This window comes from Haliotis asinina, chromosome 10 (genome assembly GCF_037392515.1).
Source record: "Haliotis asinina isolate JCU_RB_2024 chromosome 10, JCU_Hal_asi_v2, whole genome shotgun sequence".
Classification (NCBI taxonomy): domain Eukaryota; kingdom Metazoa; phylum Mollusca; class Gastropoda; order Lepetellida; family Haliotidae; genus Haliotis; species Haliotis asinina.
The window spans coordinates 56,004,886-56,032,776 of record NC_090289.1 but is presented as its reverse complement, the minus strand read 5'-3'; the positions used below and the strand labels follow the sequence as shown (position 1 = coordinate 56,032,776).

At 41.6% G+C, this 27,891-nt stretch overlaps 1 protein-coding gene across 1 annotated transcript; it reads right to left on the bottom strand.

Annotated features, from left to right (window-relative positions):
• Nucleotides 1-3,875: 3,875 nt before the first annotated feature.
• On the bottom strand, nt 3,876-5,032 carry LOC137299072 (uncharacterized). Its single transcript, XM_067831561.1, has 2 exons — nt 4,276-5,032; nt 3,876-4,015 (listed from the first exon to the last, which is right to left on the bottom strand). The coding sequence occupies exons 1-2, from the start codon at nt 5,030-5,032 to the stop codon at nt 3,876-3,878; spliced, it is 897 nt and encodes a 298-aa protein (XP_067687662.1).
• Between the last annotated feature and the right edge of the window lie 22,859 nt (nt 5,033-27,891).

Genomic DNA, 27,891 nt, shown 5'->3' with positions numbered 1-27,891 from the left:
ACAAAGGATCAATTACTGCAATACCACATACATGACGTGAGAATACACCACCATCAACAGATGCTTAGACTACAGAGTCTAGTCCTTAAAGAACGAATAAACTCATATTTTTTTACTCTTTTAATCATTACATATGAAAGACCTGTGGTTAGTCTTAAGCGAAACACCACACTCATTCTTTACAAACACGTGGCTGAATAATACCGGGCTATTCAATGTTGCCAAAACGTCGTCTGTTTCGCTCTCGCACGCCCGCACGTCCGTTTTAAGACGGTGTGTGTCTTGCAGTGGGGGATGTGTGACAGTCCTGATTGGGTGTGAAAGAGATGAGAGTCCTGCACTCGGTGTTGTGTGACAGGTCTGGTGGAGTGTGATGGGTGATGGGTGCCTTGCAGTGGAGGTTGTGTAACAGTTCTTTTAGGGTGTGAAGGAGGTGGATGTATTTCAAGTGGGCTTGTTTGAACGTTATGGTGGAATTTAAAAGAAACGTGTGTCCTGCATTGGGGGTGTGTGACAGTCCAGGTTTGATATGAAAGAGTTGGATGTCCTGCAATGGGTGTTTTGTGGCAGTCCCAGTGGAGTGTAAAGGCAATGGGTGTCCTGCACTGGATGCTCTTGTGAAAGTCCTGATGGGGTGTTAAGGACAAGGGTCTAATGAAGCATGACGTGATGACATGTGACAATGTCCAAACGGTATACTTCATCGTGAACGTTACACCCTACAAAATGCACAATAATGAGAAGAGATGAAAGAGCGAATTTGAATGAACGAAATAAATGAATAAGTGGGCGAATGAATGTACTCATCGTAAGCCTGTAGCTCATCGTAATCCCTATTCTGACTTCATTCTATGTAGAAAAGATCTCTGTAGAAAGGACGCATCTACTTGCTAGGTCTGTGGTATCTCGCTGTTTCTTCCTTAATGTGTAGGTTGTCCATTCAAGATGGCGCCATTGAGGATCCAGGTTTAAATATCGTGAGTAAGCTAAAAGGTAACTCCAGCCGGATTCTAACAGCAGTTATCAATTCGTGGTATATGGTGTGCGTCGACTGGGGAATTATACATACAATATTTGTACGAAATGATGAAGGAATATGTCGGTGGAGACGGAATTGAAGCAGGTCAAATCATTCCCCGGCCCAAATTACAAGCAAAAAGTCCGCCAATTCTTGGATTAGCCAAGTGTTTGTTCAAAATTATTCTATATTTGCTGTTCCACCCACACGGCTGTTACAAAAAGAATCAAAATTTGAATAGCCACAAGTACGACAGAAAGCATTCGACCATCTAAACTAGTGCTCCAATACTTTGCCTACCCTAACTTTACAAAGCTCTCTATACCAACCATATCGTGACGAGAGCATTTAATACTGAAATGGAATATATGTCTTTCATGAAAACCTGACCTGTCGTGAAAGGATAGTAAAAGAACTAGAATATGACAGTTACAATTTAAAACTAGGGTGGAAAGTTAAAACCAATATCACTATGTGGACAAAGCAATATAAAATACGGGCTACATATCACCAACAACTGAAGGTAGATCACCATGCTAAGGACCATGGGGACTGATGACATTAAATAACTATTAAGATCATTATTTCTGATTAATCACAATGTAGTGTCTGGTTTCCTACGACTATACGAACACAATGATATGCAAATTAACAAGTTGGAATCACAGATATACACTACGACCTCGTATGAAGCCAACTTGGTTTGCAGGTTCGTAACTGGACATGTAACGTGAAGTGAAGACAGAAAACAAATTGCTGCATTACAAGATTTATTTTGGAAGTTTCGCGAAGGAGAAGAGTTCTTGTCGAAATGTACATGTACATTGATATTTGCCTGCAACGGTGCTGTGGTAATGACCATGGCTTCTGCCAATGCTGACAGTGCTGATGTCCACAATCAGTCTGCATACGGACGAAACTCTCCTTCGTAAGAGGATGCTGGTTTACTTTTCAAAAACTTTTCCGAATGTTGAAAATGAAATTCGGATAGAGTTCATCGTTCGGTTCAGTTGGGAAGACTTTCACTGAAATATAGACACCCAGTTAAACTACAAACTCACTTCCAGGTTTTGCTAGCTACAAACGCATTCATTATCTTCAAAATAACTTGGACGTCTTAGTAAATCTGGGGAAGTTGAATAGCTTATTGGTTAAACATTCACTCGTCACGCCTTGAAGACTGGGATTCAATTTCCCACATGAGTACAATGTGTGTATCCAATTTCTGGTGTCCCCTACTCTTTTATTGCTGGGCTATTGCTAAAACGGCGTAAAAACACACCCACCCACTCGCTAAAAGTGAATCTTTAAACCTAAGAGACACAAATAACAGTACATATATTTTCATACGCACAAAAGAACTCGGACTAAGTCCACAAACTGGACACAATATGCATTACAATCTTTACAATGTGACGATGCTGACAGTGAATGGTCAAATAAATGTGTTTTGTATCGGCCGCTGCTAATTTGTAAATTTATCCGCGCCAATGGTTACCAAACGTATATACAACAGTAAATCAAGAAAATCAGCGAGTAGAGCTCTAAGAGAATAAATATTATTCCAAGTTGACCCAAACTTACCTTACTCGAAAACTGACTAGCTTATAGCCATCAACAATATTCAATATCCGTATTAAATATGAGACTAGTTAACGGGTATCATAGCAGCTTTCTCTAACTAAATATTTGAAGCATATATTGCTTTGGCATCAACATGAACCCCTGGAACAGATACAAAATAGAGTAAAATATGGATATAGAGAACAAGGATAGAGCGTACAAACGGATATAGCGAACACATTATTCGGTCAACAGTCATCATTAAAATTATACGCGAAAAACAATCTTGTGAGTAGCGAATTAACCGCTGTTGCGAACTGATTTACTGCCCAAAGACCCAATTAACGACGTCATTGGCGGACTCACTCAGTGTCAACTCTGCCCTAAGCTTTACAGTATACATCAACCTTGTTGGCGGCGAATCAAGATTGTTTGGTGGTCATTTATTAATCAGCATACGAAACACATCGCGATGAAAACTTTTACTGGTTCACTCTCGTCACTATGGCAGGCAAACGTAAAGCTATCATCTTTGACACCAAGCTTCAGATAATTCAGGCTATAGATTCAGGTGTAAAATGTGACACAACCATCGCTTTCGAGTTTGGCATTCCATTATTCACTCTCAGTTCCATTATTAAGAATCGCGAATCTATTCTTGCAAAATCTGTGTCTACTGATTTTGGCCCCGCCCGGAAAAGAGTTAAGAGCTGCCAATCACAAAGATGTAGATGATCCCAACCAATGGTCAAATGGTCAAGTGAGAACATTCCCTTAAATGGTCCCATCTTGCAGACTAAGGCAAATTAATTGACATTTAAGGTAGGTCATTTAGATTTTAATTGTAATAGTGCTTAAGTTACATATTGTTGAGATTGTTGTGATTGTTAAAGATGTTCTAGCTAATGTCTGTGAATGATAAATTCAGAATTTTAATGTTATATCAATGTACAAGTAAAACGTTTTGTGTCCTCAGTATATATGGCTCTAAATCTCTACACTACAAGATGGAGGACAAATGTGTATAGCGAATAGGGATCTAAATTTCGCTATATCCATGTTCTACTGAAAAACCTACTATATGCGGGGATCAAGAGTTAAGTAGATTGACAAAGATATATCTACTTCACAACTGGTGATTAAAAACGAAACCTTTCCGGTCCTCTGATTGTTTGAACTGATACACATTTCTATGTAATGTCTTGAAGCATGGCCGTGTTCCAATCGATTCATGAAGAACTTTGTTTGATGGCGATGTAAACCCTATAACATTTGATTCTAAGGCTCACCGTTGTTAACCTTGGCAGCAGGTGTACGAGCCATCAGTCGCCGGAGCTTCAAGGTTGTTACAGGACTCGGGGAGAGTTCCTTGTGTACACAGGGACGGGGAACCAACCAGATCGTTGCGAACACATTGTTGTTGGCAAGCGGTTACTGTGGATTCATATGGGAAAAAGTACATTACGTGTTGACTATACATCGTTTTACCTTTCACAGATGCAACACAGACCAGTCTCCAATGCTACATAATTTGGATACTACCAGAAATCAGAATTACATTATCGTACAATAAATTCACGCAAATCAGCTGATATGCGAGTATTCTAGAAAATGAATAGACGACCGAGTACACATATATCCATCGGACGAATCGCACATAATCTCTAAGTAGAGCAAACTGACAAAGTACTTACAGAATGTTTTATCCGCCACTTCTGGCAGGGTTGATCCTGGCGTAGTGGAGGCGGGTTGGGTTGTAGGCTGCTCAGTTGTAGTGACCTCTGTTGTCGTTGTCGTCGGTTCCGGTGTAGTTGTTGTTGGGTCTGTCATTGGAACTTCGGTTGTGGTTGGAGTAGTTGTCGGCGACTCAGTTGTAGAGACCTCTAATGTCGTTGTCACTGGTGCAGGTGTAGGTGTTTGTTCGGTCATTGGATTGTCTCCACAGCATTGAGAATAGAATTGGTCAATCAGTCGACATACACTTCTAAAGAAATATCGGATCTGGGAACTGGAGCTTTTGCAATAGCGTTCGTACCCTTCACACGTTATGCCAGCCCCTGTTTGAGATAGTCGAGAGATAGCGAGTTTACAGAAAGGGCTTCTGTCTTCACAGCGCTCGTTGACCTTCCTGGCAAACCGACATACCAAATTGGTGGCCCAAAACCTGCTGTACTTTCGACTACAGGACCGAGAAACGGCAGTCGTTATGTCAGAACATTGGAGGTTGTTCATGGCCGACCGGAAAGTGTATTCATCCTTTCTGCATGCGCTTCTCAAAACAAAAACGATGCCTCTGGCATATCGCGGTCTTCTCCAGTAGATGCTGGTGCACTCTGGATACCTGCTGGCTACCCCGTATAGCTGTTGGACCGTCTCCCGAGGGACCTGTATGGTGGAGGACAGTTGGACTGAGCACGCCAATAGCAGGAGAAGTACCGCAAGAGCTGCCATGTTGGATGTCAGGAACAAGTACTAGTGGTGATGTGCCTCAGTCGACGATCTCTTATATACTCCACTGCTGCAATAAATCTGTTTTATGGCCACCACTGGTACAAGTGAAGGTGAACAATAACTTCATAGAAGTAGGCAGTAACTGGGCACAAACTCAGATTATTTTACACAATTATATGTTAATTCTGGATGGTCATACGATATAAAACAGCATGAGCTCGTTTTAAAATTGACGTCAACATGAATTGCCAGGATGAAATGTGTTACGTTCGTAAGAAGATTAAATTTATGTTGCTTTTCATTGCCAGGCTAGAGTAAGAGTTTTGTTTTTATTTTTATTTGGTGGGGAGGGGGAGTAGGAGACGCTAATTGAACCACTTTATGTGTTAATTACACGTTCATACCTTTGCTGACGTCATGAACGAGAAGAGAAACAATGGATCGCTTTGTGCAGAAGATGTAACGTCATGATGCAGAACCAAATGTGAGTCCAGTTTATATCCTTATTCTCTGTTGTGCATTGTGGACATTATTTGTGATTTGTTACATGTGCATGCTCTCAGGCACGGATATCATGGGAACGTACAGGCAGTGATTGATATTTCAGCAATACCTTATTCGGGGCCAATGTCTCTGCAAACGTTGTGTGTAGTCTTGCCAAATGTATGTGACACAAGCCTGGTTATATGGCACTAATTCAAGGGTAAAATGACCTCTCTTTCTTATGTACAACATAACAACTTTTCTACAGACGCAATCTTCCTCCACAACTATGTCCCAAATAAAGCAAAAGTGTGCATATCTGTTAAAGGATTTGCAGTTACAGTAGATTAGGAGCTGCATTGTGTTAGAACATACGCTGTCTCTCTCATTGAATCATAACAGTCGTGAGGTGACGGAGACCGATCGTAATGGGGCAGGGGATTTGCCATTTGGTATGAAAGGAGGAGCTGGCGAACGAGCTGTCCTGCACTGGATGCTCTTGTGACAGTCCTGATGGGGTGTTAAGGACACGCGTCTCCTTCACTGAGACAGACAGACAGACAGACAGACAGATAGTTTATTCCAGTCTCACCTCATATATTACAATAAATTTTACAATGTTAAAAAAAAAGGATTAAAATATACGAGCCACCCAAAAGGGTTATGAGAGACTTACTAAAATATCAATATACAAAGCAAAACACACATAGAATAGAAGCATAACATGCGTCATTACATCAAGCATAAACGACTAATTATTATAAATAAAATTTCTTCTCTCTTCGAGTAAAATAGAGCAGGTTCTGGCAGTTACAAACATGATATCAGGGCAGGAGAGGATGAAAGATCTTTATCTTTATCGCTTAAAGAACTAAAACTAGGATGCGTTTCTATAGATTTTGTTAAAAGGTTTTGTTGTAGATGACTATAGAGTGGACAATGAAGTAGTACGTGCTTCTCATCTTTCACGGTGTCGTTGCAGTGGAAGCATGTTCTCATCTCAAGAGGACGGTTTTCGTATCTTCCTGTCTCTAGCTTTAAAGGGGCTACACCACATCTCATTCTAGCCAGGGCGCTCCTCTGGTGCTTAGCCATCGAACTTTTAACATAGGACTCTGTTCGGAACTCTGTTTTAAAGGAGTGATATAGTCTGAGCTTGTTACCCCCTGATCCACTCTTACTTGTAGGCCGTTGTAAATCAGCTTTCCATTGCTCTATAAAAACATTCATGTTGCACTTTGAAACTTCAGAGACGATAAAATTTGTGTGGAAGCTATTGTCGGGCGGAATAAAATGTTCCAGGTCAAACTTCTTAAAATGTTTCTGAACTCGCAGGTTCCAGTTCGTTTTCTTCTTCCCCGCGTTGTCATTGGCCCACTCGAAAACTCTATGTGTCAGCCTATCCGGGGAAGTATTGCACAGATGTTTATAAAAACGGGTAGCACTTGACCATTGGCGAACACACGGAGGGGTCCAGCCCATTTCCCCAATTACCGCACTGTTAGGTGTGAACTTAGGCACTCCAAGGAAAAACCGCATGGCTCTGTTGTGAACAGCATTCACTCCTGGGATTGTATACGGACCCCAGATTGCCGAACCGTAGTCAATAGTTGACCAGACCATAGCATCATACAGTTTGGTGTATGTGTCATACAGCATACCCCCTAAGATTTTAGATTTAGAGATTAACAGTCCGAGTGCTCTGCTAGCTGAACTTGTAACTGCCCTTCCCATCCTATTGTAGTCTAAAAACTCCGTTAACAGCAATCCCAGGTAAGTGTAACAATCTACAATTTCCAGATCAGTGGCACCACATCTAAAGACAACATCACTTCTTTCCATAGATTGACTTCTAAAATGCACAACTTTTGATTTAGCTGGATTGACTGACAGTCTATTCCTCACACACCATTTATCAAGTACATCCAGAAGTACATTGAGATCACTTTCAGTCTCCGCTAAAAGAACAATGTCATCGGCGTAGGCTAAAACAGAAAGTTGCTGACCATCAATGGAAACGCCGATTCCAAGTTCCTTCATAACACTGATAAGATTGTTCACAAAGAGGTTGAATAGTAGGGGAGAAAGAAGACAGCCCTGTCTCAGTCCACAGGTGACATTGAACCAGTCAGTGCTACAACCATTTATCCGCACACACGATTGCACATTTTCGTACAGTGAGACTAAAGCATTATACATTTTACCGCTGATATTGTAGTCTTTCAACCTATTCCACAGTAGACCTCTGTCAATGCTGTCATAATCTTTGCTGAAATCAATAAAAGCAACAAAAGTTTGTTTCCCAAGTGATTTCCTTGTTTCTATCAGAGAGGTAAGAGTATATATGTGCTCAGTGGTAGACCTCTTCCTCCTGAACCCGTTCTGCTCATCCATCAACAGGTCACTGGATTCAACAAACGAACTTAGTCTATTATTTAAGATATAACAATAGAGCTTGTAAAGGGAGCTAGTGATAGTTATTCCTCGATAAGATAGTGGGTCACGGGGGTCATTAGAACTTGATTTTGGTATCGGATTAATAATTCCTTTACCCCAGTCACTCGGAATCTGTGCCGTTTTAAAACACGTATAAAATAGGTTATATAAAAACAATAGACTTTGCTCGTTCCGCAGTACTTCAACCGGTATTCCATCATAGCCAACAGCCTTCCCAGTCTTTGCATGTAAGAGAGCAGAGTAGACTTCCTCCAGAGTGATATCCGTGTTAAGTATTGCGTTAGCTTGGGAGTCATCACTCTCGGGCTGTGTCTCTGTGGGCGTGGCACTTGCATTGACGTTTAACAGAGTTGAGTAGGATTTCCTCCACGTTTCCATGACAACCGCTCTATCCTTCGAAACAGAACCATCGTCAAGTCTAACTTCCATTGGAATGGTTTTGTTCCTATTAAAACCAACTCCCACCTTCCCGATCTTCTTCCAGAAATCTTTACTGTTAGCATCACACATTGTCTCTAGCTCCGCCAAAGACTCCCGAGTATATGCCCGTTTGGCTTTCTTCACACCAGCGTCAAACACTTTACGTTTCATCACATAATTACACTTAAGATTCCTTCTACTGGACCCATGATTTTTACACCATTCTCTTTCCGCAGCACACATCTCATTCCACTTTTGAGAAAGTTCCTCATTCCACCAAGGCTTTTTAGTTCTTCTTTTCTTGTTACCATTCCTAGAGTCGAAACAGACACGTTTTGTAGGTAGTTTGTCAAACATTTCCTGCATTACAGAGTTTGTAAAAGAAGTACACGCTTCATCCACGTCGCATTGGTTAGAGGCTGACATTTCGAGCTTGTCCACGATAACTTTGATAGCATGTCGCACCTCGGTTCCGGCTAGGAAATTATCAGGCACACACGTTGTGTCACATTTCAGAGTTCCAACCCCAGTCGTCAGGTGATCGAATGTATCGGGGTAATCACAACAGGCCTGTAACGATGACTTCCATACTAATACTGAGTGGTCTAATTTCAACACACATTGAGTGTCCACAACACTGGCCAGTTTAGCCCAATCAATCAGCTCCGTGGGTCTGATTACTTGAAAATCGGAAATGTTATCTAACTGTTCATAACAAGTTAAACAGTAATCGACCACAGACGAACCACTAGAGGAGATATACGTAAAATCAGAGGTAGCAGAATCGTTGCGCCCATTAACAATACAAACATTGGCATTAATGAGAAAGTCTATAAACAAACGACCATTACCATTCACCACAGTGTCTATAACATGCCTATTGGGTAGAATGTCCACCCCTTCTATAAAATCACACATTTCACCACACCTGCTATTAAAATCACCACATATATATTTAATATTTTGAGTTTGATATTTAAAAACTTGGGTTAATAGTGAGTCAAAAAATGTCGAGGAGTCCACATTTCTCGTTGAGTTTTCAGGAGGAAGATAACATACGCAGTACGTAGATATACAGTTAGAAAACGTCTTATGCGTAAGCTGTATCCACAAAATACCTTCCACTGAACTGTCTAAAATACTCACTGTATATTTATCTATGAAAGAGTCCTTAATAAGGAAACCAACACCACCCGACCCCCGTCGGGCTTTACGATGCATGTGTGTTCTGTTCTGTCCAAAATACGTATAGCCATCAACTTTTATTTTATTATCATTTATTAAGTGCGTTTCTGCTAAACCTAGGATGTCCACATCAAGATGTTGTACAAATGTTTCACGAAGCGTATGGTTTTCAGAAGTAGTGTCCACACTCCAGCCCGTCACATTCCAGAACCCGCAACGGGCCTAGTCAGAGTGGCGTTGATTGGCTCTCCTAGCTCTCCCGCGTGCATGCTCCCACCTATGACCTTCATCCGAGTGATGTCCAGTGTCCTGATTGGCCCGGTGGTGATCACGTGATATCTGTGTATCAACATTGCCACGTGCATGCTGATCTCCTCGTGTTCGCGAGCCACGATCGTCCTGCCTGCGAAGTGGACCGTTGTCACGTTGACTGTGACGATCCCCGCGCCTGTCGTTGCGTTGAAACTCCACCCTCTCCACTCGACTGCCATTCATCCTAAGGCAGCCTCTTCCAACCGTCTCGGCAATCACCTTCATATTAGACTCCATGATCCTCTGTTGCAGTGGCTTGTCGCTCATAATATAAACAGAGTGATACATGGCACTGTCACGTAGTCTCTTCTTATGACTGAGTATACACCTTTTGTCATCAGCTGTCCTGCATGTAGCAACGATAACCCCTGGATATCTTGACCCCTGAGATTCCCTCCTTTCAGCTGTCTCAATGTTAATTTCCCCTAACCGGAGACCATCTTTGATCACACCGTTCACTTTGTTGATCACATTCTCATTTCTGGATTCAGGCACATTCCTAAAGACAATGTTACGATAGCACATCGACTGCGAGCCTGCTACTTCAGCATAGGACTTACAATTCCTGACTTCTCGTTCAACCTTCTGCTCAAGCTCATTATGATTTTCTTTCAAGCGGTTTACTTCACTGTTTACATCAGTGAATCGTGAGTCTATATCTTCTTTAACTGAATTTATTTCTTCCTTTAGGACCGACTGAAATTTGTCAAACATTTTTTTTTCCATATCGAAAAACCTGTTCTCAACTCGCTTTTCCATGGAGGCAAACCTTTCATTGAAGTATATTTTCATGTCCTTTATGGCATCTAATACATCTGACACAGTTTTCGTGCACTCACCCTGCTCACACCTATCACCCTTCACATGTATAATATTCTCATCAGAATCAGTTGCACCCTTCTGTTTCTTGGTGGAGATGAGAATCGTGTCTTCATCCAGGGGACGTTTTTTATCATCTAGGACTGAGAGACAAGCAGTGCGGAGTCTTGTCTGAGCGACCGAGGTGGCTACCGGCGACGCCATTACTGTGTTTACAAAATCTTGGGAGGCGGGTAGATCCATAAAAACTCACTTTTCACTCAAGATAAGAGTCTATCGGGTAGAATCTTCCGCAGATCCTTTTCTCCGGGGTTTCACCCGTCTTCTGTCACTTCTTAGAGCAATTACACTGCATTAAAAGTCACAAATTCACAGAAAAAAATTGGCTCTCATGAGAAAGACCACCACACTATTCTCTGACCTTGACCTGCTGTGACAGTCGTGGTGGAGTGTAAACGTCATGGGTGTCGTGACAATCCAGGAGGAGTGTGAAGGAGTTGGGTGTTCTGCAGTGAGGGTTGTGTAAGAGTTCTGGAAGGATGTGCTTGACAACAGTAGATGAATCCATACCAAAACGTCGCATCATATACAATAAAAGAAGTTGTTGTCAATAAAAAAACATCTCACTTTTTTATTACTCACCATACTTCTAAAATGCCAGTTAAACAAATCATCACTATATACACATAAAAATCCCTTAGCGTATCGACAAATGAACCATCCAATGAATCGTCTTCGTGCACAACCAACAGTTCTGACTGGGTTCTTTCTCCCGGGTGCTTTATTTCGCGAGAATTAAACCCAAGTACAGAATATTATGATACCACAATGCTATTTCGAAAGTGGTGAAATGTAATATATGTCATATTTGGGATTACACTGTCATAGTAAAGTACAAATGCTAGTACCTTTTTTGGTTGAGGCCCATCCGGGAATCGTACCTGCCCCATCAAAGTCAGGGACCAAACCGCCAGCACTCAAAGTCAGACGACTAACCCGCTCAGCCACGGCGACTTCCTCAATAAATGGACGTCGGACACCTGGTAGTCTAGACTGCGTACTTTGTCGAATGAGGACTATGATTTATGGATATACAACTTGTATTCAGTGAGTGCGACGTTTCCACATAGATACTAATGACTTTGTCAAGCAAATTGTACAGGGTATTATATTTATGGAGTGAATATATACATGAATTGTTGTTACAATAAATGAGAAGAAAATGAGTTGTTTATACAATGATAGGGTTGATGTATACAAACTGATGGGAAGCCAGTAGGATGTTGTTACAACAAAGTGGGTTGATGTACAGAATTATTTTAACAAGTGATGATATGTGAGTGGAATTTGGTAGCCCCCATCTCTGTTGATCGCCGGTTCAATCTTCTTGATGTGGAGTGCCTCTTGTAGTGTGCGGACTTTGTAGCCTGATTGGTTCTTTTCTAAGATTTTGATGTTGTTCCGGTTGATGGAGTGGTCTGGGTGGTCTCTGATGTGGTCGGCAATGGCTGATTTGAGTCCTGTTTTCTAAGTGAGGTGTGGTGTTCCTTGAGTCTGTGCTTCCGGGGTCTGGGGGTTTCACCAACATAGGTGTCGCCGCAGTCACATTCAGTGTGGTACAATACACCTGCTGGTTGTATATATATGTAAATCATAGTCCTCATTCTTCATCCACTCAACTTCTAGAATGCCCATCAAAGATACGTGTACTTTGTCTACCCTTCTGATAAGTGTAAACTGGTACGACTCCCACGGCCTAAAGCTACGATTACACTTTGCCATATTTGGGATTACACTTTCTAGTACATTTTAGGTAGGGGCCCATCCAGGTGGCTGAGCGAGTTATGTAGGCGCCTGACTTTGTGTGCTGACGATTAGGGTGCGGGTTCGAATCCCTGATGAGACACAAGCAAAAGTGTACCAGACATTGGACTTTACTAAGAATGTGTAATGGTGCATCATACCATTGCATTCATCGTCAAAAGTATCTATCTAATTAGGTTTTGTCACTTTTATGCCTTATAAACTTTATCAAACATCATACATAGTTTTTATTACATTGTATAATTCCCAGTGCACACCATTCTTCACTCAAACAAACTTATTTATAGCCAGCATATCCAAAGCTTTTCACAACGCTTATTGAGACACAATAAAAGTACCTTCGCTGTCGTGCAATATACTTCTGCATTAATGACTGTTGAACAAATATTCTGCTTGTTGTAGAGTACCTCTGTGCTTTCACACATTTAACTCATAACATTTAAAGAGAAAGAGGCATTATATTGTTCAGTTTGAACAGAGGAGCGAAAATACCTCCACTCTAAAATCTGGAACCAACCTAAGACTTTAATATGCGATTAAACCACACCATTGATTAGATATAGAATATTTCAAATGTGCTCGACTGTACGTTGAATTCAGGGGGTGATAAGCAACATTCAGTTACCGCCAGTCTGTTGATAGCGTGAATTTGTTTTCTGAAGTGAAACAAATCACATGTAGCAGCATCATTGGACATCAAGACTAAAAATGATTTAAACTCAAATGACATCAAGATTAAAAATGATTTAAACTCAAATGTCCTTATTAGGTCCCATCTTGGATTCGAACCCACACTGCGACGAATCAAATAGGGATCACAAGGCGAAGTACCCGAGTAGGCAACGGGAGCTCGCTTACTTTGTGTACCGGTGACAAATGTGAGGTAGCTCGGCTTTCCTGGTCAAACCTCACACAATGACATTTACAAAGACGTCTAATGAAACATGACCTGATGACATGTGACAATGTCCAAAGGGTCTACTTCATCCTGAACGTTACACCCTACAAAATGCAAAATAATGAGAAGAGATGAACGAGCGAACGAATTTGAATGAATGAACTAAATGAATAAGTGGGCGAATGAATGAACGAACGAATGATTGAACTTAAATACATGTACATCAATTAAAAAAAATGCTTGCCATAAAAGGCGACTCAGCTTGTCGTAAGAGGCGACTAACGGGATCGGGTGGTCAGGCTCGCTGACTTGGTTGACGCATGTCATCGGTTCCCAATTGCGCAGATCGATGCTCATGTTGTTGATAACTGGATTGTCTGGTCCAGACTCGATTATTTACAGACCGCCGCCATATAGCTGGAATATTGCTGAGTGCGGCGTAAAACTAAACTCACTCACTCACTCACTCAAATAAAAAAACTTCTGTAAACAAATAAATGTGATGATTCGAGTATATTTTAGGCTAGTAAATGCCCATTGCCAGGAATACCAAGGGCACGAACATTCTGCTCGCGAGGGACAGTTAACAATTATGATACTTTGTCCTCATACTGCTTTCGCGTCTGCACGAGGTCCGTGATTTTTCCATGATTTTTGTCACGGGTGCCCATGGGATATACTTCCCAATTAGTGCTGGCCAATCTGCCAGCAAACGTTGATACAATGCGTGCTTTAACAACTTCTGTTCCAGCGATTCAGCTGGCACACTGACACAAAGGATCAATTACTGCAATACCACATACATGACGTGAGAATACACCACCATCAACAGATGCTTAGACTACAGAGTCTAGTCCTTAAAGAACGAATAAACTCATATTTTTTTACTCTTTTAATCATTACATATGAAAGACCTGTGGTTAGTCTTAAGCGAAACACCACACTCATTCTTTACAAACACGTGGCTGAATAATACCGGGCTATTCAATGTTGCCAAAACGTCGTCTGTTTCGCTCTCGCACGCCCGCACGTCCGTTTTAAGACGGTGTGTGTCTTGCAGTGGGGGATGTGTGACAGTCCTGATTGGGTGTGAAAGAGATGAGAGTCCTGCACTCGGTGTTGTGTGACAGGTCTGGTGGAGTGTGATGGGTGATGGGTGCCTTGCAGTGGAGGTTGTGTAACAGTTCTTTTAGGGTGTGAAGGAGGTGGATGTATTTCAAGTGGGCTTGTTTGAACGTTATGGTGGAATTTAAAAGAAACGTGTGTCCTGCATTGGGGGTGTGTGACAGTCCAGGTTTGATATGAAAGAGTTGGATGTCCTGCAATGGGTGTTTTGTGGCAGTCCCAGTGGAGTGTAAAGGCAATGGGTGTCCTGCACTGGATGCTCTTGTGAAAGTCCTGATGGGGTGTTAAGGACAAGGGTCTAATGAAGCATGACGTGATGACATGTGACAATGTCCAAACGGTATACTTCATCGTGAACGTTACACCCTACAAAATGCACAATAATGAGAAGAGATGAAAGAGCGAATTTGAATGAACGAAATAAATGAATAAGTGGGCGAATGAATGTACTCATCGTAAGCCTGTAGCTCATCGTAATCCCTATTCTGACTTCATTCTATGTAGAAAAGATCTCTGTAGAAAGGACGCATCTACTTGCTAGGTCTGTGGTATCTCGCTGTTTCTTCCTTAATGTGTAGGTTGTCCATTCAAGATGGCGCCATTGAGGATCCAGGTTTAAATATCGTGAGTAAGCTAAAAGGTAACTCCAGCCGGATTCTAACAGCAGTTATCAATTCGTGGTATATGGTGTGCGTCGACTGGGGAATTATACATACAATATTTGTACGAAATGATGAAGGAATATGTCGGTGGAGACGGAATTGAAGCAGGTCAAATCATTCCCCGGCCCAAATTACAAGCAAAAAGTCCGCCAATTCTTGGATTAGCCAAGTGTTTGTTCAAAATTATTCTATATTTGCTGTTCCACCCACACGGCTGTTACAAAAAGAATCAAAATTTGAATAGCCACAAGTACGACAGAAAGCATTCGACCATCTAAACTAGTGCTCCAATACTTTGCCTACCCTAACTTTACAAAGCTCTCTATACCAACCATTGACGCAAGTGGTTAAGCTCTTGGTTACGTTCTGGGTCAGCTGACTAATGCTGGTAAAGAGCATGTCATAGCATATGGAGGTAGGTCGTCTCATCCATGTGGAAGGAAATGGTCAGTTACTGAGCAAGAATGTCTTGCAATGCTTCAAGGCATCAGGACCTTCAGGCCTTACCTAGCTCACAGTAAATTTAAAATTTACACAGACTACAAAGTCCTGGCTTACATTCAGACGTGCAATCACAATGGCACTGGTCGTCACGCATGCTTGACACTAACTCTCCTGAAGGTTTTCATCGTGCAGGTACGTCAAATCAGAATGCTGATGCTCTCCCCAGAGGACCATATTGTGAACAAAAGAAGCACGTAAATACCGAAGATTTTCCAACTTTGGCATCAGCTGGATCTCATACTTCCACAATATGACCTTAGAAAAGCGCCGGCCCAATACCATAGCGTCACGGTGGCGGTCATGCGCCGACCTCAACCCCCCTATGATAGATAGATAGATAGATAGATAGATAGATAGATAGATAGATAGATAGATAGATAGATAGATAGATAGATAGATAGATAGATAGATAGATAGATAGATAGATAGATAGATAGATACTGTATTCAAGTCTCACTTCATACACATAAAAAATAATATATACAACTAAGAATTAAAAAAACTTGTGATGAGCCATCCCGTAAGGAATTATGAGAGACTGTAAAATTGCACACTCAAAGACAAATAAGTTTTTCCATAAACTATACATGGCACAGATAAGACATTTGTGAAAGATAAAAATAATAGAAACAAATTAATTCTTGTATAAAATTGATTTTCTGACATCTAAGATATCATTGCAGGTTTGGGCAACAATTTTAAAAATAGATGGATTTGACATAATAAAAGCTAACTGACCAGCAGTTGACATTTCGTAAAAACTAACATTAAAACTATAACAGGAATATAGCATATTGTTGTAGCATTTTTGTATAGGGGGCAGTGTAAAAGTACGTGTGCCTCATCTTCAATAACGATACATGCTAAACAGACTCTTTCTTCCAGGGGTGTGTGGTTATAACGGCATGTTTCCAAATGTAACGGGGCGACTCCACACCTGAACATGGAGAGTGCACGTCTATGACGTCGGGGTATTGCCTCTGTGGTGTAGGGCTCCGTGGCGAACTCTGTCTTGAAAGTGCCGTAGTGTCGCAACTTAGTGCCTCCCCTGCCTGTCTTGCTGCGAGTGCAGGTTATCGTCTGCTTCCAGGCCTGCACATGCTCGTCGTACTCCGCTTGTTTCACTTTACTGGCAGTCTGCTTTATGTGGGACCCGTTCGACACTTCTAATTCCTAATTCCGAAAGGTAGGGAGAATTTAATTTATTTAGAAGACTTTTAATCCAGTTGTTTTTATTTCTTCTTGCTATATTTTTGTCCACTGGAAAATCTTGTGTGTTAGGCGATCTCTGCTAAGACTGTTGACTCTGGTGTGGACTCGCATGGCACTCCCCCACAGCTTGACAGACAGTGGTGTCCAGCAACTGCGGCGGTAGGAGCAGATTTCCTCAAACCCATAAAATATTTCATCGCCCTGTTTTGTACGGCCCTTATTGAAGTTGGGTTCTTCGTTCCCCATATTGCTGATCCATACTCTATTGTCGACCAAACCATCGTGTCACACAGCTTTGCATAAGTACTTATATGCATACCTCCAATCGTCTCGAACTTCGAGATGAGTAGACCAAGTGCACGAGTAGCACAGTTTGAGACAGCTTTCTCCATGCGTGAATAGTCTAAAAACTCAGTTATAAGGAGTCCCAGGTAACTGTAGCAGTCCGACATATCAAGCTTCATCTTTCCACAGTAAAAATCCTTATCTGTTCTAGGCGTCGATATATTTCGAAGGTGAATGACTTTCGACTTCTCCTGATTTACAGACATTTTGTTGATACAACACTAGCTACCTGAACAGTCTAACAGGATATTTATGTCCGCTTCATTCTCTCCAAGGAGCACTATGTCGTCTGCATAGGCTAGTACACATACTTTCTCCCCATTTATAGGTACACCAACATCCAACGCTTTCAGTGTCACTATCAAGTCATTTATATACATGTTAAATAGTAGAGGAGATAATAGGCATCCCTGCTTCACACCACTCTGTACATGAAACCACTGTGATAGATTACCATTTATCCTGATACACGACTTCACATTTCTGTATAGAGACTGAACAGCAACATATATTCGTCCATATACACCCGCTTGTGATAATCTCCTCTATAAAGTAGCTCTGTCGATGGTGTCATAGGTCTTCTTAAAATCTATAAAGGCTAGAAAAGTTGATTTCTTGTGTGCTTTCCTCGACTCCACTATAGAGGTGAGAGATGATATGTGTTGCACCGTCGACCTTCCTTTTCTAAACCCGTTCTGATCGTCTTCTATCAGGTCTCTGTTTTCTGTAAACTTGTACAACCTGGAATTAAATACAGAGCAGTACAACTTATAACTCGAATGCGTTAGTGAAATACCTCTGTATGTTAAGGGATCGTACTTGTCAGAGGGAACACCAAGGAATAGCCGGTTCACCACATAACCCGATCGACAGGCTGAGGCATGCAGTTCACAAGCAAGTACAGCCAACACGAACAGTACTCATTCCATTCATCTCGACATAGTGATTCGCAATCTCCAACCATCAACAAATGAAATTAAACAGTAAAATGAAAGGTCGTATTAAAGATGGCTTCAAACTGAATGTAAAGTTGATAGTGATAAGAGAAAGGACTTTTATGGTTCCAGACACAGGGCCCATATTGCAAAATGCGGTGCATCAAATGACATAGGAAGTCTTTCCCTAGAAAGCAAGTCAGAAGAATTTACAAAACTTAAAATATCTTCGAAGTTCTTTTAACAATATCAAACCCCAACAGCAGAGAATTTTAGAGTCAAACAAGAAGATGGTGGTAAACCCGGTAGGGGGACTCTTGGGCCTGGATCCAGCATGTTGATAGCGACAGGCCCCAATACCGGAGACAAGATCGGCAGGGTCAGTGCGGAGACGACAGACAACAACACAGAGAATGGAGCTGGGCGTCGCACACCGGAAGTGACGGGAGCATGGGACCACGTGTTGATGTTTTAACATTTTTTTCAAACAGAAATCCCAAAACTATTTCTATAATATGTCATGACATTTACAGTTTAAATGAATCCTGTGTATTGCTTCATATTGCTTCCATAGGATTATACTACATATGATAATCTGTTGTAATGTGCTGTACTGGTACCTATATTTCTATATGTATGTAACTATTGTGTTCATATTTGTAGTTTATAGAATATTGCTACTGTTTCTTGATGGAATGCTATGCTATAAACATCTCATCTCATCTCATCTCATCTCATCTCATTTTTGTCGTTTGTAGAATATTGTCTTTGTGTCTACAGTTTGGAGCGTTTGCGCAATAAAACTTTTTTGTTTCACTTCCCGCGAAACTCCCAACCGGCGTCCGATGAAACCACTGAAAATAAGGGATTAAGAAGCCAAGACAATAGATGGAGATCGCAGCAGCATCAGCATTGTCGATAGGCATCAACATTCTCGATAGGTCAGATGTGGGTTTTGTAGTGCTGTTGGCAGGTCTTCACACATCTGATAAGATAATCACATTGTATCTAGACATTATAGGGGTTGCTGAAACATTACATTCAATGAAGATTACCGCGTGTGGTTTGGTGAAACCAGAACGGATTTTCACCGTGAAGCAAGACGCGGGTCAGGAGACGTATGACTTTCTGTGTGTTTGTGCTACCTACCTGTGGAGACCTCGACCCGGCTTGTTCATGCTGCTCACCTTTCTTAATGATCTTTTAGCGCCGATTTATAGGTATCAAAATTAATATTGTTATATCTGTTTTGACTTCAACAGCGGGTGAGGAGAAATGATGGATCGAAGGTGTACATACCCACCTGTGATGTCTCTGATCTTTGTGTAAATAATCATGGTCTCTCTATATATTTTGTTGATTCTCTTATGAATGCAGATATGTGTATTGTTAGTGGCCGATGTAATCCAACTTGCCATGATGTCATCTGTGCTTCATCCATGGGCACATCTGCAGAAGACCACTGTGCTACCTGCTTTGAGAACGAACGTGAGTGATATATTGGTGAGTTTGTGCGGCCCAACGCATTGGTGGAGGAGAAGGACGTGCAAGGATGAAGTTCCTCATCTGACTCTCCACCTAAAAATACCACTCAAAGAGGTTAGGCATGACGAATGTCCAACTGCAAAAAAAACAGGTAAGGTGACTGTGATATAGTCATGTGAAAGGTGATTGTGCAACTGCATCATTCATATGAAAGGTGACTGTCCTACTTTATCAGGCCATGTGTGAGGTGACTGTCCTATATCAGGTCATGTGTAAGGTGTCTGTCCTACTGTATCAGCTTATATGTAAGTTGACTGCCCTACTGTGTCACTTTATATGCAAGCTGACTGTCCTACTCCGAAACAATGGAAAAATAAGGATGCAAGTATCTATCACGTAATTTATGGAAATGGAAAATGGTTTATTCAGTACTTTGCCCACATGGCCCATTGAACAATTACAAGAAAATATACAAACTTTGGTCACGTGCTTGACCTTACATTGGAAACATTTTTCAGATATAGAGCAACCGATGTAATAACTGAAACATTTTCACTATTTAACAAATTTATCACACATTGGTTATTGATATTGTGGTGAATTAGCAGAAATTTGTTCCTGAGAGATTCATATTTACTACAAATAAATAATACGTGAAATTCATCTTCCGTACCCAGGCTGCAATGAGGGCATAGTGCGTCAGTGTCAAGTTGGGCATTTTCTCGTCCCTTCTTGTTAATAGAAAAATTGTGCAGGAATATTCGGAGTTTACATTATGCTCGTCTCAACGTTTTATCCAGTGGCAATATAAAATATCTCTCAGGTTGCAGAAGAGACAATTTCACCTGCTTGTAATGATCGAGATAACTTGAGTTGTTGATGGAGTCATGCCAATCTTGTAAATAAATATCAATTAAACGTTGTTTAAACGTGTATAGAAACGGTTTATGGTCCCCGACATCTTGTATCATCCAAACATATGAGAATCCAATTACAAACAACACATGTCGTACATTTGACACCCAGGTAGACTTGCCATTCTCATCCAGCTGTTTTAACATCATATAACAGTTATATGGATATCTTTGTGGTTCTTGTCGCAGAAGTCGAATCCAATATTTGATCACTCTTAGTTGACTATCGATATGCATGGGATATCGCCCTGTTTCTCCTAGAATGGCTTTATTAGCTGCAAACTTCCCAACTCCTATAAAACGCTTGAAATATGCTGCATGTAATTTCTCTATAGAATCCTGGTAAACAGAGCCCCATATCTCCGACGAGTATAGCAGTATTGGAGACACTTAAGAATCAAACAGTTTACATGCAGTTGAGAAAGATAAGTCTTTGCACTTATTGAATACAGAGGTGTAACAGCCTTTCCCGCTTGTGAGGCCAATGTTTGACATGCTTTTGTCCACTTTAAAACACAGGAGAACACTAACCCGAGATATTTATAGTAAGACACAATCTTAACAGGTTTTCCGCATAATGTCCAGGATTCGCGTCTTGAAAGGATTCCACCAATCCGAAAAACGATAATGTTAGTTTTGTCCATGTTAATTTCAAAGCTGTCTCTGTAGTCCAACCACGATATATGAGAATGTAACAATATCGTCGGCAAATAACGTCAACATAATATCCTCTATTGATGCTGAAACAAAAGCTCCTTTTCCAATCGAAGAATACATGTCACTTACCAATTCGTTGATAAAAATATAAATAGCAATGGGCTCAGTATACACCCCTGTCTTACTCCAGAGGATGTTTGGAAAAGAGGAGTTTTCTGTCCATCATTCTGAATGCAAGATATAACATGATTATACATATTCTTGATGATGGTGTACAGTTTCCCATGACAGCCACGTTTCAGCAACAGATAGAGCAATTTCTTTCTTGGAATGAAGTCGAATGCTTTTTATAATCAATAAAAGCGGCGTAAAATCGCCCCTTTGGTCTCGATAGATATTTTGTACACAACGCTTGAAGGACGAACATATTGTCCATTGTTGAATAATTTTCTCTGAATCCTGCTTGAGCTTCCAATAGCAGATCATTAGGTTCAATCCATGTCCGTAGTCGTTTTTCTAAAATTGTTGTGAATATTTTTCCAAAAACGTTTAAAAGCGAAATACCACGAAATACACTGGGGTCTGCCTTGCTTCCACATTTATGCAGTGGCATTATCAATCCGACTGCCCATGATTCAGGGAAATTACCAGTATCCATTACTTTATTAAATAGTGGTAGGAGAAACGCTGTCAATAATGCAATATCAACTTTGCAGGAATTCCGTAAGAATGCCATCCTCTCCTGGGGCCTTTCCATTTTTCAAATATTTAGTAGAGTCCATGACTTCAGCGTCTGTGATCTCCTCAGACAGAAAGTCTGTATGGAAAGGGGTTTCATCACACGTTTCACAAGTATGATTATCTACAAAATCATGTACAAAATGGTCAAATTCAGTATTGTTATTATCAGTTGTCTTCGGATTCAGCAATGTATTAAAATATTCAAACCAAGCTCCCGGTGTTACATTTCTAACACCCGTATAACCCTTCAAGAAATTCCAATTGTTTTCCAGAATTGTTTGCAATCCTTGATTCTCAAAGTTTCTTCAATGTATCTCGTTAACTTCTCGTTATATTTCTGTTTCGTAACTTGGCAACACTTCCTAAAGTCAAACTTGACACTCAGATACTCATGTAAATTTTCCTCACATTTATATCTCCTATAGTGATTTAAGTTTAAGTTTTTGTATTTCACAGTCATGATCAAACCAAGGTGGTTGTTAACACAGACGTTAGCAGTCGAACTGCACTGTTGATGTCTGAATCGAGCAATGAAAAAGAATCCCCCCTCAATGGAATCACATATTATATTCCTTAACAATTGAATAAATCCAGGTATCTGAGTATCCGGGAGGCGGTATCGTGGAGACGAGAGAAGCGACATAGAATCCACCCAGATTGTATCACCTATTGCAGCACGGCTCCCTTGGGAGCTGCATTCGCCGCCTTACACGCGCATCCTGCACGTCATTGGATAGCGGGACCCTTGCGCGTCACGTAGAATTTTTCCGTTTCTTTTTTGGCAAATTTATAGCCCAGCAATTAAGGTTTCCGTGATTTTAGGCCTTCTGAATTTCTTCCACAGGAGTCTCGGTGGAAGACTTTTCTTCCACCCAGCCTCCGGTGGAAGTCGCTCGCGCCATTGTATTTTGGAAGCCTTTTACTTTGTGATATCTATGCATGTTATACATGGTTGGAAACCCGATCCAACGCTCTCTCCAAAAATGCAAACGTGATTCTAATGGTGCCCCTGGTAACCAGTCCAGATTGAATCTCCGACATGATGGTTTGTGTAATTTTGTTGAACTTCAATTCTTCTATATCACAGTAGTCATCATGCCACCATAGTCCGGTCATGATGTAATGGCAACCACTCTTACGATTAATCTTAGACAAATGCATTTCTATACTGCGTTTGAAAGCCAGTTAAAGCGTGTGTCAGACAGTGTATAAAACGCACACGTTGCGCATTTAGTGGTGGAGCTACATGGGTATTAATGTGCGAAATGCAACAAATACCGCAGGTGATATAGATTGGCGGAATTTACATGAATCTGTTCACCGGCTATACCGGCGTCGTTAATATTTACAACTACAAAGCATTTGCAAGGGGATTCATGTGGGATTCTGGAAATGTGCAACATGCTGGTGTGCAACATTAGACATTCGCTCTACACAGGAATCAATATACGTGACAGAGCTAAAGTTGCAACGAACTGGAATAAAGCCATAGAAGCAACGCCTGTGGTCTTAATATATAAACTTTTACGGTGGTGGAAAGCCCTTGAAAGTGCGGTTCTGCCAAGGTGTAATGTGCATTCGAGTCGCGTCTGAGAGTCAAGCAATGCGCGCCATTATGTAAATGCATTTGCGCCAATGGCGGGTAAAGTAGTCGGGGATCCGGCGCTCGTCTCCCGTCAGTGTTACGGCAGCTATAATTTCACGATCCACCATCCAAAATTTAATGTTTAACATGCATCTGAAAGCCCTTGAAAGTGCGGCTCTGCCAAATTATAACGGGCGTTCGAGGAACATGAGATAATCAGGCAATGCGCGTCATTACGTAACTGTTCTTGTGCGACTGGTAGGTAAAAACGGAGATCTGGCGCGTACCTTCCGCCAGCTATTATTTCATTATCCTTCATCCAAAATGAAAGATTTAAAATGCATCGGAAAGCCCTTGAAAGTGCGGTTGTGCCAAGGTGTGACGTATATTCGTGTCACCTCAGACAGTCAAGCCATGCGCGTCATTATGCAACTGCTGATGGCGGGTAAAGTCGGGGGTCTGGCGCACGTCTCCCGTCAGTGTTACGGCACCTATACTTTCACGATCAATCATCCAACATTTAATGTTTCAAACGCACCTGAAAGCCCTTGAAAGTGCGTCTATGCCAGGTTATGATATGCATTCAAGGAACGTCTTTTAATCAAGGAATGCGCGGCATTATGTAACTGTACTTGTGCGTGTGGCTGGTAGAATTGGGGATCTGGCGCGCATCTTTCCTCAGCTGTTACTTCAGCACCAGAAACCAATGGTGTAAAAGGGGTCGGTAATACCTTGACAATGTGGATGTGCCAAGGTATACTGTGCATTCGAATAAACGTTCCCTTATGTAACGACGCGCATCAAACAGACAAGATGGCGCCATGCTCTGACAACTGTAACTTATCACAAAGGCCGCCTCTGTCTGGCCACTTAGTTACTGAGTTGCGTTCGCAACTCCTTATCATCATTATTTTCATAACTTCTTTCAGATCTGTCCGCATGGACTGATTGTATATACTACGAGTACACGTTCTTCTCTACCTTCCTGTAAACTTAATTACTACGTGATTAGCTGCATATCACTCGTCTGTGTTCACATCTTCGTACCCTGGAGATGCTATTTATCAGCAATTGTAATTTCGTCACCTGCCTTGCTCTCTTATGGTTATAATCACTCAGCTTGGGTCACTTCCTTTTGACATGCCGCTACTTTGTGATTTTAAACCTCGTCGCCCCACTGACTTCAACTTTGCGTATAAAATTCCTTTGGCATGTGCAATTCACACCTTTTGGCATGCTCTTGCCCCTCCAAATGGACATCACGCATGGAATGGAGATGGACAATTTCCAGTTTCCTCCTCCCCCGTAGAAACATCCGGCTTGGCCACGTGAACTTCATCTAAACCATCCCATTGGTTGTCTGACCGCGACATGGTAATATAAGGGAATGCATTTCACTGCAATTTCATCATCACAGACCAAGTGTCTTAGTGGATCACTACCAGTCAGCGCTGGCAATCACCATTGGCAAGTGAACTTTATTTTTATTTCTTCTCGTTTGTTCTTAATTTCTGCATTTTTCAGTCATTTACGTTGCTCACTTTATCAAACTGATACTCAACATTACTAGGTTTATTCCCTAAATAGACATATCGTATAAGCAGTTTATTTCTTAATTTGTCCAAGACTGTGACATCCAGACCAATCATTCCCAGAAAGTAAGTGTCCCAGCACTATCATCAAGTATGCCTTCCACAAACATTTCGGTCGTTTGTCAAAAGTGTAAAACATATTACAAAGGCATCGCGCATTCAAAGCAATGTTATCCTGGTAGTTCTACTCCTGGTCTACACGCCATACACGCCCAAAATCGCCGCCGTAGCGAGTCCTATACTGCTACACAGCTGGTGTCAATGTCGGCTCTATTGGCATTTTGTGGCACATACAGTGTCAACAAAAATCAAATCCCTGATTACATCAGGGTACTTAAACACTTTGGCCACACAATTCAAGGAGAGGACGCATCTGCAGCCTCTCCTTCAACTAGTAATCCAATGCCGAGTACCAGTGCTGGTTTAACTGGGTCTACCAGAAGTGGTACTCGGTATAATTACAAACAAAACACAGTCAGGGCTAATCTTACAAACACTGGCTTATACGATAGGTTCCCTGAAAGTGAGCCGACACTTTCAGGGTTTTATCAATATTTAACCAATATTCTTTAAAAAGCAGGGCGTAATGCTGGTGACACGTGTCGCCGCGTTTCTAAGTTTTTCTATTATATCCAAAAACATGTTTTCCCAAATAGTAATATGGCTTGTATCAACTTTGATATATTTGAGCATGTAGATGAAATTCATTATTTTAACACGGTCCTTTCACAAAATGGGGTATCTGCAGGTGGCATTAAAAATTACATGTCAGCTGTCAAATCCTTTCTCAGCTACTGCCAAACGTACGTTCAAATGTCCCCAAGGGTTTTCGATAATTTGCGTAGGTTTACAAGTGCTACGCATTGTTCATATACAGGTGTCTCTAGCCAGTATAAACGCGAAGAGGTCCGTAAATCTGTTACAGAATTCAGAGATGAAACCAAACAACCGCCGCCCATTTCCGTTGTTCAAAAGGGGTACACCGATCCTGCAACCAGACAAGAGGTGAGGGACATCCTGGACCGGGCCAAGGCAGATCAACTTCCATCTGAGGACGATCAGCGCCTGGTGATGCGGTACTTGTCTTGTGGGATAATTCAACTTGGACATGCCCAAAGACCTTCAGTGCCGTCGTGTATGAAGTTGGCAGATTTCAATAAGGCACGGTGTGTTGCCGGGAGGTACCAACTTTCTTTCATGGACCACAAGACGTCCATGAGCTTCCTGGTCACCCTAAGCTTGTTCAAAGAGGATTACGACATGTTCAGGGATTACCGTCAATATGTACGTGGTGACATGCCTGAAGATGCTCTACCGGACAAATCGCCTTTCTTCAGGAGAGTGGACGGCACTGAAGTGGGGAATATGTGTCTCGAGTTGGCCCGCTATCAGAGGACAAGAGGTTTCCTTAAACCCAACTTCGAAAACGAACGGAGGACATTTACGGCCACGGATGTTCGGAAAGCTTTGGAGACTGAAGCGGCAAGGCAGCATCCCGATGATGCTGCAAAACGTAAGATGGCCAGTGACTATCTTGCACATGGCCAAAAGACTGTCAGTAGGTACTACGCTAAGAAGACTCCCTTACAGGCTGCTAGTGAGTGTGCTTTTGTGCAAGATGTTATCCAACAAGCAGCGGGTACATCAAACGCTGAGGAATCTGCATCGGCGTCAGTTCCAACAGATTCCTCCAGCCAGCTCCAGCCCCAGCTCCAACACCTTGAAGGTAGGGGGAAGGGAAAAGGGAAAAGCAAAGGAAAAGGCAAGCTCATAAAGCCCAAAAGGTGAGAAACAAGTAGACCTGAAAGGTGATAAAGCCAAAACCGTAGGATAGAAGTAGTAGGTTATAGCCTGTAATTCCATAACCTTATGTCAGTTTCAACCCATTAGGTTTATACAGCAGTAGTAAAGGGGTTCGCTGTACGAACTTGCTGTTGTGGGAATGGTGCAGGAAAAGCCACATGACACTAGACCAGAGAGTAGATCAAACCAAAACCGTAGGATAGAAGTAGTAGGTTATAGCCTGTAATTCCATAACCTAATGTCAGTTTCGACCCATTAGGTTTATACAGCAGTAGTAAAGGGGTTCGCTGTTCGAACTTGCTGTTGTGGGAATGGTGCAGGAGAAGAAAAATGGCACTCTTAAATGAGCAACCTCCACGTGGTGAGTGCTGGTTAACACAAATAGCTCATAATGTATTTGGTTCAGTTATACAATTCTTTATGTATCTAATGTGTTATGTCTTTTTCAGATATATTTTTCTATATCCGTTCTGCGCTATATAAGTCATTTCAAATGCAATGCAATGTTTCGTTCATGTGGTTTCGCAAAAGTCTATTTCATGATATATTTGGTTCAAACATACCATTCTTTATATATCTAACATAGTATATCTTTTTCAGCTATATTTTCTTTCTAGCAAAGATGCTAGGCATGTCCGTAGGTAATGCCGCTTGTCCGTTCCGTCGCAACGGCGCCGGTAGCAGAAGTAGACTTTCGTTCTAATTTCGTTATCCCTCATTGGATTTCTAATATCTATGATTCATTTGAAAGGTCTTTTCATGGGGTTTCTGGCGATGCATAACATGCACGTCTGCAATGCTGTGCACAGCTGCAACCGTCTGCATATAGTGCCGCTTTTCTATCCGGCTTCACTTCCGCCACCGACTCATGTCGACCCCGCCAATAACCCCTTATGGTATC

Bases quoted from the DNA above. Each gene is read 5' to 3' on its own strand.
- LOC137299072 (XM_067831561.1), bottom strand. From the start codon at position 5,032: ATGGCAGCTCTTGCGGTACTTCTCCTGCTATTGGCGTGCTCAGTCCAA. The intron at 4,016-4,275 runs GTAAGTACTTTG...ATGAATCCACAG, and splicing joins AGTGGCGGATAAAACATTCT to TAACCGCTTGCCAACAACAA.